This window comes from Lactuca saligna, chromosome 4 (genome assembly GCF_052625555.1).
Source record: "Lactuca saligna cultivar CGN05327 chromosome 4, ASM5262555v1, whole genome shotgun sequence".
Classification (NCBI taxonomy): domain Eukaryota; kingdom Viridiplantae; phylum Streptophyta; class Magnoliopsida; order Asterales; family Asteraceae; genus Lactuca; species Lactuca saligna.
Genome location: NC_136420.1, coordinates 132,040,870 through 132,057,900, shown reverse-complemented (window position 1 = coordinate 132,057,900; position 17,031 = coordinate 132,040,870). Strand labels below are relative to the sequence as shown.

Sequence of the window (17,031 nt, the reverse complement as noted above, 5' to 3'; positions counted from 1 at the left end):
AGATCACAATTTTTGCATGGATTAGGAAGAGATTTTTGATAAACAAGGAATACAAGTCATAGATCCAAGCAAAACCTTACCTTAGATGATGATTTTGTGGAAGAACTTCCTTGAATGCTTCCAAAATTTCGAGATTTTGGATGGAGAAGAAGAAAGTAGCCTTGAGTGATTTAGAGAGAGTTTGTGAGTGTTTTGTGTGTGTGTGGGTGTTGCTCTCAGCCGAAACAAGAAGAGAGAGGGAGATATAGACATGAAGTGATGTGCATGGATACATGGAATGGATTTGCATGGAGATCCACAAGACAATAAGGAGGTGGCACACTAAGGTCAACCCTCTTCTTGGGCTTGAGCTTTTGGGCCGAGAATAATGGAGGAAATGAGGGTGTTTGGGCCTTAAATACTTAAGCCCAATTTTCATGGTTAAGTTGAGTGATTTTTGGTCCAAATAAATTTAAATGTGATTTTTATGACTTGTTAGGGTCAAATTAGGTTAATTATGGTTCATAGTCATTAATTTATTTCATTCTAGGTTCAACATGGCTCAAAATGTTGAAATAAATAGATGTGGGTCCAATTAGAGCCCAATTAGGGTTCTAAGCCCATGATAGTCCAATTGGAAGCTTATTGGTCCATTTGGATCCAATAAGGAAGTTCTAGTCCAAAATGGACTTAACAAGAACTTCTAGGGTTTTCCAATTGTTTGATGTAGTGAATTGGGGGTTTAGTTTCCCATTGAGTAAGCATCATACTTGTTTTTGAGTTTTTGATTTCAACATTTAATTGAGTATAGTGATTACAAGACATAGAATTTCTAGTTGTGACATCATCCCCCCGTTAGAGGGAATTTCGTCCCGAAATTCTGTTTGAAAGCTAGATTTGAGAAAGCTAGAATAGGTGAGGGTACTTTTGCTTCATTTGGTCTTCGCGCTCCCAAGTGAATTCTGGCCCACGCTTTGCGTTCCACCGTACTTTCACGATCGGGATGCGACTCTGCTTAGTACGCTTCACCTCCCTGTCTATGATTTCGATTGGTTCTTCAACGAACAGGAGTTTCTCATTGATTTCGATTTCGTCAAGAGGAGTGACGAGTGTTTCATCTGAGAGACACTTCTTCAGATTAGATACGTGGAACACGGGGTGTACACCGTTTAGCTCTGCGGGTAGTTGCAGTCTGTATGCTACTGGACCAATTCGAGCGACGATTTCGAAAGGTCCAATGTATCGCGGGTTCAGCTTTCCCCGTTTTCCAAAACGTATAACCCCTTTCCAGGGCGAGACTTTTAACAGTACTCGATCACCGACCTGAAATTCTAAGGGCTTTCGTCGTTTGTCAGCGTAGCTCTTTTGTCGGTCACGCGATGCTTGCAATCGAGCTCTGATTTGAACGATCTTTTCCGTGGTTTCACGGATGATTTCCGGTCCCGTTAGTGCTTTGTCCGACGCATGCATTTTTGCTAGCTGGGTGTCACCTACTTCAGCCCAACATAACGGTGATCTACATTTACGTCCGTAAAGTGCTTCGAAAGGAGCCACCTTGATGCTCGAATGGTAACAATTGTTGTATGAGAACTCTATTAAGGGTAGGTGGGTATCCCAAGACTTTCCAAAGTCTATCACGCATGCACGGAGCATATCTTCGAGCGTTTGGATAGTTCGCTCGCTTTGACCATCCGTTTGTGGATGATAAGCGGTGCTCATATCGAGGTTTGTTCCCATCGCCTTATGGAGTGATTGCCAAAATCGGGACGTAAACCTACTGTCCCTATCCGAGATAATAGATTTTGGCACTCCATGGAGTCTCACGATTTCTCGTAGGTACAATCGCGTCAGTCTCTCCATCTTGTAGGATTCCTTGATTGGCAAGAAATGGGCAGATTTCGTTAGTCGATCAATTATTACCCATATGGTATCCAGTCCGTCCGACGTCTTGGGTAGCTTGGTAACGAAATCCATAGAAATCCCCTCCCATTTCCACCGTATAGGCTTCATTTAGCTTTTGGGGGAGTTGTTTTAATAAGTGTTTAAACTTATTGCTTACGAAACTTCGTTTCGCTCCGGTGTCAAATAAGATGCATGCATAAGCGTGGTTTAAGGGAAACGTACCGGTAACAACAGAGGGGTCTTGAATAGCCTCACTCTGACCCATGGTCAACATCCTTCCTGTTCCTCCATGTCTTAAATTGTTGTTGTTGGGATAGTCTCGGCGGACGTGTCCAGTCTTCCCGCATCCATAGCAGGTGTAGCTAGGCCCTGCGCTGTTGCCGCTGGCATGGGCGTTGTTGTTGTTGCGAGGGTTGTTGTTGTTGATTCCCTGATTTTGGTTATGGGGAGGGTAAGCCTTGCAGTACTTTGCGGTGTGACCCCTTCGGTTGCAACTGGTGCACTGGAAATCCTTGCATTCTCCATAGTGATGGAAACCGCACTTGTTGCATTTGGGAAGATTACCGGAATAAGGTTTGGAAGCATTTGAAGTGGCTGAGGTTGGAGCATGTGGTGCGGCTGGAGCCGATGTGGTAACGGCATTAACCGCCACTGTCTGCTGCTTCTTGGAGGTGTCGGGGCCCTGGCGCCCCTTCCTCTTATTGTTCTTTCCCCTCTTGTCATCTCCCTCCTTCTTCTTCTCAGCCTCCAATGGCTTCTCTCCCTTTTTGTTATTATGGTCGTACAACCTTTTTGCCAGTCTCTTTGCACTGTCAAATGTTTCGGGGTTTGCGGCTATCACATTCCCTTGAATTGGTGATGTGAGTCCCCAGATGAATCGCTCAATCTTCTTTCCTTCCGAGGTGATCATACCCGGGCACAGCAGAGATAGTTCGCTAAATCTCGATATGTAGGCATCGATATTCGCGTTCTGCACAGTGAGGTTCCATAGCTCTTGTTCCATCTTCTGTATTTCGCCTCGTGGGCAGTACTCTGCCATTAACATTTCTTTCATCTCCGTCCACGGCATAGAGTTGGCTACAGGGAGTGTCATGGATTCTACATGTCCGTTCCACCAGGTGAGTGCTTGATCCACAAAAGTGCAGGCTGCGAACTTCACCTTCATGTGCTCAGGGCAGTCGCATATCTCGAATACCGACTCCACTTTTTTGATCCATCGCTTCAGAGTGATCACTCCTCCAGTGCCATTAAAAGTTCGTGGTTTGGCGTTTGTGAAGTCCTTGTAGGTACATGTCTTGGTGGGTCCTTGATTCATTCCATTGTTTGAACTTCTGGCTCCTTGCCCATTGACTCCTCCATTGTTCCCTTGTTGAATTTGCGCAATCGCTGCAGTGACTGCTGCAGATACAGCTGCCTGGAAGGCGGCTGAGTCAACTTCAGGTGGGGTTGGTCCTGGGTTTCCGCGAGTAGGTCGGAGAGGCATCTTTCTGTGACAAAACGGAAAGATGTTGAGGGTATGTGGTTTCGGTGAGGTCGTGATCCTATTGACTAGGTGCATAGTACGAACTTAAACACTACTACCATTTACCAATCAATAATATCTCAACACATAGCAATTTGCAATATCGTAATAAAACACATAAAAACTTACTAATCTTATCCGCATTTGATACATGAAAATTTGCTCATAGGAGCATACATGAGTGATACTAGTTCGACAGCATAACGACTCTATGAGTAGTGTAGTCACTTAAACATAGAGTCGGAGTACATAGCATATTTCCTAACGAACTACTATGATAAGTCTATCCCTAACCGCGATGAGCTGCGTCCGAAGGTGGTGCTGAGGATGTGGATGCTCCCTGAAGACGAGCCACCAAGCGTTCCGCGTCCCGGAGTCGAGACTCCCACCGAACCTGCCTCATGTGAAACTCTCGAAGGACGTCACGCGTCTCCTGCTCCGCACGCTCGACCCTAGTCCTCAACTGGTGCACCTGATCCGCAGTGTCCTGGGCAAGGTCACCCGTATTCCGTAACCGCTTCACCATGACTGGAAGGGCTCGATCAGCCGGTCCTCCGTCTCTCAGGTCAAAGAACTCGCGTGACATGCCGTACGGGGGTCGCTGTCCCTGCTGTCTGCTCCATCTCCAAAGGTCAATACCCCAGGGAGGTGTAGGACCAGTGGGGCCTACTCGATAGGCAGGCACCCTGATCGGGTAAGGGGGGTTGATGACTTCGGACTCCGCATCCGAATCACCCCCTTCTCCATCATCAGCATCCTCCTCGAGGCTTCCTTCATCTTCCTCTGATTCGACAGGTTCGCCCTCAACTTCGGCCTCCGGTTCCCCGTCAGATTCCTCTTCGGGGTCTTCCTCAGGCTCCTCCTCAGGCTCTTCCTTGGGCTCCTCCTCTAACCATCCGTTGTTCCCCTGGTTAGGGAAGTAGGGATCTCCGGGGTGATGAAAACCAGCCATGCGGTCTGCGAGAGTGTGTAATTATGCTAACGTCATTCCTAGGGTGCTACAATTATCACATAGATCAAGTAGGCGTTCTCGTTTTTGTGGTAGATGGGTATAGTTTTAGGTTCCCTAGCTATCCCGATCTCATCGAGACGTGTATTAGTTTTACTTTGGAGAGAATGTAGTTGATCAGGCTACATTCACTCCTTGGTATTACTAAGAACAGTCCCAATTTAACCGAGACACCAGCATTATTGTGTTTGATTCGGCGTTATGTTCTTATTCCTAATACAAGCAAGCGTATTTTATTTACTTGTTTTGTTCAGAGTTATGTTAGTCCCTCTTTTTGGTTTATAGTTGCATATCCGTGTGTGGCTAGATATGCTAGTTCACTATAAACAATGCTCTGATACCAACCTGTCACACCCCCGAACCAGACGGCGGAAACGTCCGAGGGCTATTGTGACTCATTGAATACCATCACAATGCATATACATGAAACATAACATAAAACATCACCAACATTTGGAATAATACAACCGATAGTGTTTACATTCGTTACATTGTTCAAACGTTACATTCTCAAAATAACGGTTCAACATCACTTAGACCACAGCAAACATCATAGAGTATAAATCATTCGTCACCTTATCTGTTACCTGAGAATACAAGTATTTTGAAAAACGTCAACATACGAAATGTTGGTGAGTTCATAAGTAGTGTTTGAAATCCAATGTAACGTTTGAAACCCATCAGAAAATCCGATATTTTCTAAAAATAGAATAGTGAAAAAAAATATGTGTTGATCCATGAGTATGCATGTTTGAATTCTATAGATGTAGGCGTAAGAGTTGTGAAAATTCAACCGGTAATTTGTAATTGTTGAAAACCCTAGGAAAACCCGACGTTTTCCTATCACCTTGTATTACTTAGTTTGTATACCGTTGTTTCGTTTCGTTAGAGGGAATCGTTGAGCTCCGGAGGCATTAAGAATACAATGGGTGGTGAAGAGTTGTGACGTACGTTAACGAAAACGTCCAATCGACAACCTTACAAGTGATCCCTTACGCACCACTCGTAATTCTTCACACAACTCGATCCTCCCGGACTTGTGTAGTCCCACGACCGGAGGGAAGGAGAGAAGGTGCGAAACCCTCGGTATTTCCCCGCGTCGTTCAAGACAAATGCAATTGCGAAGGGCCCGAAGCCCAACCCGCAATCGTGAGTTACCGACTTTACTAGCAGCACTGAAGGACCCTTGGGGACCAGCAGCACGTTTGCCATTGAAAGTCCTGTTACGTTATGTCGGATCGGTAAAACCCAACACTTCGTAAGAGAGAGAGATCTTCGGGCCTTAAGATCAGGTCATTGGGCTAGCTAGGCTCAACGAACAAGATTTTACACTTTTGGGGCCCAAAGATGGTGCATAGACGTCTGCGCACACTCGTATGTATAGTGAATTCTCCATCGTTATTAGTTATGAATCGTAATGTCGTAACGTCGTCGTGTTAGTGGTTTTGGATTTTTATTGGTTCGAGACCGAACCAATTCGTTTAACAACGACTTTTGGTATTGTAATGTATTGTATTTCTTCGACAAGCATGGTACCATCAATTGGTCAAATTGCATGTATTAACTAGCCTTGAAGATTTTCTGTTTTCAGCCCCTCCTTAATTGTAGAATTTACCCTTTTTACCCCTTTATTTAAAAACTTTCCGGTTTGGTCCTTAAATCAAATTTCTTGACATTTTTATACCAAAATTATTGAAATAAGTATTTTCCAGCATATTTATCATAGAAAACAGTTTAAGTCCTTGAAATTTCAGTTTTCTCGGTTATAGCCCCTCTTTTTCGCAACTTTTACATTTTTGACCCAATTTGGAAAATTTTTACAACTTTGGTCCTTTTTAAATTTGAAAAGCATTTTAAACCTTTGACAAGTACATGGAACACTTATAGTCCACTGTTTTACAGAAAAATGCAGTTTTGGTCCTCCAAATTAGAAAATTTCGCATATTGGGCCTCATTGGGCCGAAAATGTCATATTTAGCCCAATAAGATTGGAATTTATGTTTTTAACCCTCTAAATAGTATATTTTCAGAAAATACATTGTGTAAACTATTTTGACTCATCTCACCCATCAGATTTCGAAATATTTCACTTTAGGCCCTTTAACTTTGTATTTTCAACATTTTATGTCAAAAAAATGAGTTTTTAGCCCAAATTAAGTGTTGTCAAGCCATTTGGCCATTTTCTTAGTATACTTTGCATGTAATAGTATATTTTATGCTATAATAAAATATATGTCTCGGTTTTTAGCATTTCATACTAGATCTATCATCAAAATCATACAAAACATACATATAAGCATAGAAATCAACCACAACATACACATAATGATGGATCTACACTTTTGCTTGTATTCTCCCCCACAAAAACTCATAAAAACCGAAAATAAGGGGATATGAAACTCACCTTGGATGTTGATTCGGTTTTTGAAGAAAGAATGGAAGAAATGAAGTGATTTTTGGCCTTTGCACTCCTTGATGAAGTTTTCGAGTTTATGGGGTTTCTAGAGTGCAAGATCACAATTTTTGCATGGATTAGGAAGAGATTTTTGATAAACAAGGAATACAAGTCATAGATCCAAGCAAAACCTTACCTTAGATGATGATTTTGTGGAAGAACTTCCTTGAATGCTTCCAAAATTTCGAGATTTTGGATGGAGAAGAAGAAAGTAGCCTTGAGTGATTTAGAGAGAGTTTGTGAGTGTTTTGTGTGTGTGTGGGTGTTGCTCTCAGCCGAAACAAGAAGAGAGAGGGAGATATAGACATGAAGTGATGTGCATGGATACATGGAATGGATTTGCATGGAGATCCACAAGACAATAAGGCGGTGGCACACTAAGGTCAACCCTCTTCTTGGGCTTGAGCTTTTGGGCCGAGAATAATGGAGGAAATGAGGGTGTTTGGGCCTTAAATACTTAAGCCCAATTTTCATGGTTAAGTTGAGTGATTTTTGGTCCAAATAAATTTAAATGTGATTTTTATGACTTGTTAGGGTCAAATGAGGTTAATTATGGTTCATAGTCATTAATTTATTTCATTCTAGGTTCAACATGGCTCAAAATGTTGAAATAAATAGATGTGGGTCCAATTAGAGCCCAATTAGGGTTCTAAGCCCATGATAGTCCAATTGGAAGCTTATTGGTCCATTTGGATCCAATAAGGAAGTTCTAGTCCAAAATGGACTTAACAAGAACTTCTAGGGTTTTCCAATTGTTTGATGTAGTGAATTGGGGGTTTAGTTTCCCATTGAGTAAGCATCATACTTGTTTTTGAGTTTTTGATTTCAACATTTAATTGAGTATAGTGATTACAAGACATAGAATTTCTAGTTGTGACAAAACGGTTCGGGTCTGCGAGGTTCGATCCTGAGAAGGGGGTTTCGGTTTCGAGAGGACATTCGGTTCAGCTGCTGGGTTCGGTTCTCTTGGTTTCGGTCCCCAAGAGGACTTTCGGCCCTAAGAGGCTTCGGCCCTATATAGAGGGTTTCGGGTCTTTTAGGGTATTTTACCCGTTATAACTCCGTTTTAAGCGATTTTTAACCCGGTTAAGGGTTGAAATGACCCGAATGACTTCAAAAAGTTAAAGGAACTTTTGAGAGGGATTTGGGAGAGATTTCACATTCTTGGAGAGATTTCTCATACAAAGAGAGATTTAGGAGAGATTTCACATACTTAGAGAGATTTGTCATACAAAGAGATATTTGGGAGAGATTTCTCATACAAAGAGAGATTTGGGGGAGATTTGACATACTTGGAGAGATTTGGGTGAGATTCTAGATAAAGAGAAGTAGAGTGAAAACGATTGAGAGAGGTTTTGTGTGTGACATTTGTGAGTGTCCGGCTTCGCAATGCAAGGTCTGTAAACCCCGTTAAGCCATGTTTTTGGACCTTACACACTCCCGATGAGTATGCATCATTGTTTTATCGGTTTGGTTTGTTACTTACCACAATTTTAGGTTAAAGAAATCTAGATGTACGAACTTTTCAATTTACGACTTCTCATTAGAATAGTGAGTTGTATAGTATTTACCTAACATGAGCCTTAGTACAAAAGGGTTAGTTGAGTTGACCGGTTTGACTTGTTGACTTTGTTTGACTTTTACTTGACCATAATTTGACGGTTGTCACAAAATGGTCGGGACACACACACATAAGATTATTTAATAACTTGAAATATTAAATAGTTATCATTGGTAAATTAACCGAAGGCAATAATGAACTTAATGGATTAAGTTCTTAATGGGTTAAGTGAGAAACATTTAACCCTAATCGTCATTTTATAAGAAACCATAATTTTACTTAGGTTTATGGTTGGGCCTTCTCTTGGGCCTTGATGATTAGATTATTAATGGGCCATCCAAGATCAAGCAAATGGACTAGAATAATTAATGGGTTTTAGGATAAGAGCCATGTGAAGGACTTGGGTCCAATTTGAAAATTAGGCCATAGATGGGCCATAATTGGGCCTTTGTGATTATATGATGTTGGGCCTTAAGGAAAGACCATTTTGGAGGTCTGGGCCCCATTTGGAAAAATTGGGCTACATGTTGGGCTTTGGCCCATTACTTGACTTTTGGGCTTTTGGTGTGAGTTGGACCTTGGGCATGGAACCTAATTATTAATTGGGTGTTGTTTGATGTTGACAGTTCGAGAAGCTGTCAACCAACAGTTGGAGTTTTATCCGCGGGACTTCAGTAGTGTCAAGTGAGTTATCCTCACTATGTCAAAAGGGTCTACGGCACCAATGCCGACCCTTTATGATTTACATCCTGGTTTAGGATGGTTGCTATGTTATTGATATGCTAGATTACATCCTGGTTTAGGATGATTGCTATGTTATTGATATGCTAGATTACATCCTGGTTTAGGATGGTTGTTATGTTATTGATATGCTATATTTCATCCTATTTTAAGATGGTTGCTATGTTAGATTTCAGATAGATTGGTATCCTGGTTATAGTGTGCTCGTATGTTGTTATGACATGTTAGATCGGTATCCTGGTAGATAGGATGTTGTTATGCTATTATGATTGTTATATCGGTATCCTGGTATATAGGATGATGCTATGTTAGTGACCTGGTTAGGTCAGTATCTTGGTTATAGGACATTGCTATATATATATATATATATATATATATATATATATATATATATATATATATATATATATTCAAGTGTATGATATTTATGTACACATGCTTGTTTGATTTGGGGTTGGGTTGAGGCAGTCCTGCTTTGTGCTGGAGGCCAACATACCCAGGGCGGTCCAGATAACCTGAATGCCCTGCAAAGGTATTCATTCAGATCGAAGGCCCGACGAGCGGTCTAGATAGGCTGTAGGCCATGCGAGGCCGTACAGACGTGTCGAAGGCTTGGAGAACAATCCATATAGACTGAAGGCCTGGGAGGCGGTCTAGTTAGCCTAACGACTTACTATGCATGTTGTTCTGTATTGGCTATATGATATGGTTATGTTGTATGGTGTTGGTATTTTGGGGTAACTCACTAAGCTCTCAGACTTATAGTTTTAGTTTATTGTTTCAGGTACATCATATGATCGTAGGAAGGCAAAGGCGTGATCGTACAACTCCTCATATTTATGGTATTATGAATTGATTATGGGGATACTCTGATGTCTAAACTATTTTGAGAACAAACTATAATAACTTGATGGTTTTAAAATGTATTAAAAGGTTTTAATTTGGCTTAAATTTTATGGATGTTACAGATACTTCTTGTGATTCTTGTGATGTGTGTTCTAAATTTAGACAACACAAACCCCTATTATCGATTAGTTCTATTCATACTTCAGCAAGTTTTGAAATTATTCATGTTAATACATGGGATCCATTTCTCACTAAAACTTATGATAATCATTCATCTTTTTTGACCATTTTGGATGATTACTCAAGAGCTACATGGAATCATTTGCTTAGTACAAAGAGCAATGCATTTGGAGTAATTAAAGGTTTATCGAAATGAGTGACGTCTAATTTGGGAGAAAATTATAGGTCTTAAGAATAGACAATGATTTTGAATTGGGGTCAAGTAATGAAGGTATTTATTTTCTACAACAAAAAGGTATCATTCATCAAACAAGTTGCAAATATAATCCTCAACAGAATGGAGTGGTTGAAAGAAAACACAAGCACTTGTTAAAGACTTCTAAAACTATTCTTTTCAATCCAAATTACCCCTCAGATTTTAGGAAGATTGTTTTTTAACTTCTACTTTTCTTATAAACACATTCCCTTCGAAAATCCTTCATGGTAAGTCTCCATTCTCACTTCTCTATAATACTCTACCTTCTTTTGACCATTCGAGAACATTTGAGTCTTTATATTATGCTAGCACTTTACAGCATAACAGGGATAAGTTGCAACCAAGAGCAAGACCTTGTATTTTTATTGGTTATCCATATGGAGAAAGCTTACAAATTGTATGATTTGGAAACCAAGAAGATTGCTATTTCTAGGGATGTCGTATTTTATGAAGATATTTTCCTTTTTCAACTTCACAGTGACCATTCTACCCCAGTGTTTTCACCATAACCAAGTTTATCTCATTTTGAAGATAGTATCAGTCCCTCACCTAATCAATCCTCTTCTCCTTTACTAGCTCAAACTTTAACCAACAACTTTGTTCCTAGAAGGTCTGAACAAGTTCCAATTACACCTGCCCATTTAAAGGACTACATTTGTAACAACGCATCTGTTACAAATTCAAAAGATTTATGTCTTCACTTTGCATCATTCATACACAGTATCACACATACTTATCAACATAAACATGTGTGTTTTAGTGCTTTATTTGAACAGAGTCAACAATATTTTCACAGAATGTCTAAGATCACATAACCATCTTCTTATGATGAAGCTGCCACCATCCCTGAATGGCAAAAAGCCATGAATAAGGAACTTCAAGCAATTGAAGCTAATAATACTTGGACTTTATTCGATCTTCCTAAAGGAAAGAAATCCATCTGTTGCAAATGGGTTTACAAGGTTAAATACAAATCTAATGAAGAAGTGGAAAGATATAAAGAAAGATTAGTTGTGAAAGGGCCCACTCAAAAAGCTAGAATAGATTACACTGAAACTTTCACTTATGTGGTGAAAATGACAACAATCCGGACATTAGTTACAACTGTTGTAAAGAAAGAATGGCCATTGTATCATTTAAATGTGAATAATGCATTCCTTCATGGAAAATTACATAAAAAATTACATGAACCCCCTCCTGTTTTGAAACTTACAAATTCACATCAAGTTTGTCTTTTTACAAAAATCCTTATATGGTCTTAAGCAAGCATCTATGAAATGCTATGAAAAGTTGACATTTGCTTTAAAGACTAAAGGATATCAACATTCAATGAATGATTATTCGCTATTTTTCAAACATTATGACAAATATGACAAATTTATTGTTGTTTACGTTGATGACATTATGGTGACAGGTAATAATGAAGAAAAAATCACAAGTTTAAACCAATTTATTGATTCTACCTTTAAAAGTAAAGATCTTGGTCATTTAAATTTTTTCCTTGGAATTGAAGTCTTATATTCTCATTTGGGGGTGATTCTTATACAAAGGAATTTTGCTAATGAAATTTTGAAAGAGTTTGATTCTAATGGGACTACTGTTTCTCCACTTCCAACTAATTCTAAACTACTTTTGGGACAAAGGGCAGTTTTGGAAGAACCAGAAATTTACAGGAGACTTGTGGACAAGCTTAAATTTTTAGTCCACACTAGACCTTGTTTGGCTTTTGTTGTTCAACATTTAAGCCAGTTTATGTCTGAGCCAAGAGAGTCACACCTAGATGTTGCTATACGTGTTCTAAAATATCTCAAAGATGATCCTAATCAACGTTTATTCATGAACAAATCCATTGATTATTCATTACAAGCATACTATGATTCTGATTGGGTTTTATGTCCTCAATGTAAAAGAAGTGTGAGTGGGTTCATAATACTTCTTGGAAATAGCCTCATTACATGGAAGTCAAAGAAACAAATTATAGTTTCGTTATTGTAACACTTGTGCCCTGGTATGTGCCTTATAACCCTTGAGTATTCAACATTTTCATTTTAGTCCCTGAAGTAGTACGCGAGCCTTCCACTTGCTACGCTTAGCATACTAGTTGAGAAGCCAGTACGCGGGGCGTACCACTTCGTACGCTTATCGTACTAGTTCGGTGCTGAGACGCAACTTAAGTCGCGTACGTTGGGCATACTATACTTTAATGAAACCCTAATTGGGGGTGTTGCACCCTATTCAACCATCCTTATCTTCTATAGATGGCCTCTTTACCAGCACTCAAAGCCTCCAAAACCCTAAAACGAGTTGTAGCCTCCATTGTCAAGCATTTGAGTCTTTAAATAGAGCTTGGTGTTTATTTTGTTTATTGTGAAGGAGTTAGAACATCTTGAAATTCCTAAGCTTGGAGAAGGAAGTCTTGGATCCAGAACCACTACCGATTTTGCAAATAGTTTGAGGTATCAAGTTCTTATCTTGGTTGCTAGATGCTTAGATCTCCTTTTGGGTTTAATGGTTATGTTTTTAGCCATGGTTTAGATGGATGTTGGGATTAGGACGTCCCAAAGGCTTATTCTTTCAGATCTAAGGTCTTCATCGGCTCCTTAGGCATAAAGGTGCCCACTTTATGGAGTTTAAGGGCCTCATGATTTCATTAAGTCCTTCATTAAGTCCTTTTTGAGCTTTAGAGCTTCTTATGGGTATGCATGGACATAAAGCAAATTTACGTGATATTTCAGCTTAAAGAGGTTAAATCTACATTTTGGAGAGAAGTCTTAACGAGTTACATGCTTAAAGTAGAAAGTGGTTGATTTGGTTGAGTATGATGGGTGTACGAGCCTGTACGCGCAACATAGAAGCCCTCGAGCCAATACGCTTAGCGTACAAACTGAGTACGCCTTGCATACTCAGTCAGGTGGCCATTCAAAGTTAGGCTTTAGGGTTGGGCCTCGTTTTGGGCTTAGAAGGACATGTGTTAGTTGGGCCATATGATTTTAGGAGTTTTTGGACAAAGAGTATTATAGGGCCTTGGGCTAAGGCCCATGAGAAGGGATTGGGTCTAATTGGAAATTGGGTCGTATTTTGGGCCTTGTTGAATTGTTTAATTTTGGGGCCTTTGGATTATGGTTATGGGCTTCATTCTTGGACTAAGCTAGGTTAGGGTAATATAGTCTTTTTACCCAAAGTAGATATGGTAGATCCTAAATGTTACTTAGTTTTTATGTTGCAATTGATAGCTCAGGGAGCTGTAAGACCAACAGTCAGGGATAATTCGTTTCATTTAGCTTTTCGAGGTGAGTTTCCTGACTAAGTTCAGCAGATCTAAGGCACCAAGGCCGACCCTCGTTTGGTTATGTTATTATACTTGATGTCTATGTGATACTTGTATGTGCTTGTATATGTATGTCTATTAGGCGGGCCCATTATGTGAGTGTGGGCGGGGCCTGTATCTCATTATTATTCAAGTCTGGGTGGGGCTCGTGATTCGAGTTTGGGCTGGGCTTATATCTCACTATTATTCGAGTGTGGGTCGGGGCCCGTTATATGATATGTGTGGTATGTGGTATTTTGGGGAACTCACTAAGCTTTGTGCTTACGGTTTTAGTTTATGTTTCAGGTACTTCTGGTTCTTGACCGAAGCACACACACCATATTGATTATGTTTATGAAACATACTCTGATTTTCATGATGTTTGGCATATTTATTTTTATTGGGTTGTATGAACAACGTTTTGGAATACTGTTTTTACGTAAATCAAAACGAAAATTTTGGATCATGATTTTTGGATGTTACAATTATCCTCTGTAGGAGCAGAATGCCGCAATATGCAAAGAGTGACAGGTGAGTTTGCATGATTAACTCATTTATTTCGTGAATTTACTGTCCCAAATGTTACTCTAGTTAAGTCAAATGCAACAGTCAAGCTGCTATTCACATTGCTAAGAACCTCGTATTTCACCAACGGACATAGCATGTTGAGTTAGATTGTTAGTTAGTTAGTCACTTCACATGTTTATCATTTGACTTGTTAGTTTGTTAAGCTTCCATATCAAGTTAGCTAGTGATTAACTTGTATTAATAATTTGTTTACTTGTGTAAGATGTAATCACTTAGTGATAGAGATAATAACAAAACAAGATTCATTTTCTTTACTTCTTCTTCATCTCTCTACATTTCACGTTCATGTTCATACCAAAATCAACATCCCATGCCTCTACCCATTAGCAAGACCACAAGCTCTTCCTCGTCGGTCATTAATTTGTACCAAACTTGCAATTACAAATGATAAACGATAGAATTAACTGACCGTTTAAAGGGCCTTAGGCATCCAATGGAGTTGTGTAAAGAAGCTCATGGAACAGTCCGTGAGAATTCATTGTCGGCCCGTTACGTGATTCATGAAAATTAAAAAAGAGATCCATCAATCATCATTAATGTTGCCATCTTTCTAAGGTGGTTGACTCCGTGCATCATATACCAATAAAGCAATTTCCTTATATATGCTTACGTGTTTACTTATATGAACATATGCTTTAAAGTTCATGGCCCTATAGGTCATGTTCTTAAACCTTTATTAATTATTTATCATATATACATTTTAAAAAATCTTGTAGTTATAGAAAAGTAGTAATAATTTGAAGAAGGTACCTTTTCTGGGATTCACAGCGTGACAAGGCTTAATTAGCTTTGTCACCCGACCATACCCCATCTAACGCATCTTTTTAAAGACAAGGTAGTAACTGTAATACAGGGAAAAGTCAGAATTATTTACCTCTATTGCCGACTCTGTTCCCATCATCGATCTCTTGTTTTCCGTTTCACTTCATAAAAGTGTGTCATCACTCATCATCTGCCACTCTCAACCCCTATTCCTTTCAAAATTGTTGCGATTTTGATCCAAACTCCTTTCTGCTTGATTCTTTTCGTGAAAAGGTGTCCTTAATGGATGCTGTTGATAGGAATCGGTACAGGTGGCAAAAAGAAATTCCGTCTTTCTCGTCGACTTTGCTTGACAAAATCTACCGATCGATCGATGAAAGAGGTGATGAGGAGAAATCGGTGGTTTATAGAGAAACCATGAAGAAGAGACAAAGCATTGATGGTTGTTTCCATGTTGATGGTAGCGGGTCGAAGAATATCAGGGGAATGGTTGTTGGACGAAAATCAGTTGCAGGTTTTGAAAGTAGTTCCCGACGAAGTGAAGGTAACTCCTTCTATAATTCAACCCTCGGTTCTTCCTGTTCTGGATATGGCGTCGGATTTTCGTCGGAGGAGGAGGCTGAAACAGTATACAGATGTCCGGCGAGACCTAAACCTATTCGTACGAGCACCCACAATGCCAATGAATGCAACAAACAGAGTGTTACGTATCCCCAAAATCATCAACCTGAAGATTTGCAACCAAAGGCTAAACGTAAAGGCAAGTTTGGGAAGACGAAATCGGGAGCTATGAAGATCTATGGTTACCTGAAGAAAGGAAAGCGACCGCTTTCTCCGGGAGGTCGATTAGCAGTTTTTTTAATTTCACTTTTCACTACTGGAAACGCGAAGAAATCGTTCTGCGCTGGAGGTGACGATGAGGCGGTAATTCATGGGAAAAGGGAATCAAAATCGGCCAATGCTTCAATGCCTTCGTCGGTATCTTCATTTTCACGATCGTGTCAGAGCAAAACTCCATCGTCGTCGTCAAGAGGAAACATAATCACCACCGAGATAAAAAGATCTGTGAGGTTTTATCCAGGCACTGTGATTGTCGACGAACATCATCAACCTCGTGAACGCAAATCAGTTAACGGAGACCGATCTGATTCACTTTCGGTAAAATTTTCCAGGAATTCAGTCAGCGAAGAGATACAAAAGCATTCGACAGAGAACAAATTCCATATCGAAGAAACAAAGAGAAATTTATTGACGAATTACCAGAAGAAGGTTGAATATCCGTTTGATTCGATTAAAACTAATGCCGTTACTGACAACGACGAAGACGATGAAGATGACTCTGCAAGCTATGCAAGCTCCGATCTCTTTGAATTGGATCATCTTTCCGCCATTGGAATGGATCAATGTATGAAGGAATTGCCACTTTACGAAACAACTAGTATTGCTGCAAATCGAGCCATTGCTAATGGTCACCTTGTATGATCCTCAGCAGCCATAAACCAAAATATGAAAAATTCAGAAGTATATGGCCACTTTGGATGAACTTATTTAAAATTAGATATTAATATAAAATCAGTACTAGGAAATTAATATGTAATACGTTCTATTGTATTATATTTTAGGGTTGAAATTATTAAATAAAATATAACGGCTAACTTATAACAAAACATTAGAGTTTAATGGGTATCCGTCAAATATCATATCATGTAAAATGTATTTAAGAGAAAATTACACTTTTGGTCCTTATACTTTACCATAAATCATAAACTTTGTCCAAATTTTCAGATAGACCAAATGCTATCCTTAGGTTTGAATTTCAATGCGGATATTATCCCTTCCCCATATAAAATGATTTCCAAAGATGGACTACGTTCACAATTATGAGTACAATATTGAAAGTGCAACATCCAACATGTCGAACTC

The 17,031-nt window shown here is 39.7% G+C and overlaps 1 protein-coding gene across 1 annotated transcript; it reads left to right on the top strand.

Moving 5' to 3' along the window:
* Nucleotides 1-15,026: 15,026 nt before the first annotated feature.
* LOC145038813 (protein BIG GRAIN 1-like B) lies at nt 15,027-16,729 on the top strand. The gene has a single exon (XM_078987053.1). It carries the CDS (start codon nt 15,391-15,393, stop codon nt 16,588-16,590), a length of 1,200 nt encoding a protein of 399 aa, XP_078843179.1. The 5' UTR covers nt 15,027-15,390; the 3' UTR covers nt 16,591-16,729.
* The last annotated feature ends 302 nt before the right edge of the window (nt 16,730-17,031 follow it).

Excerpts from the sequence above, each read along its gene's own strand:
- LOC145038813 (XM_078987053.1), top strand. The coding sequence starts at position 15,391 with ATGGATGCTGTTGATAGGAATCGGTACAGGTGGCAAAAAGAAATTCCG.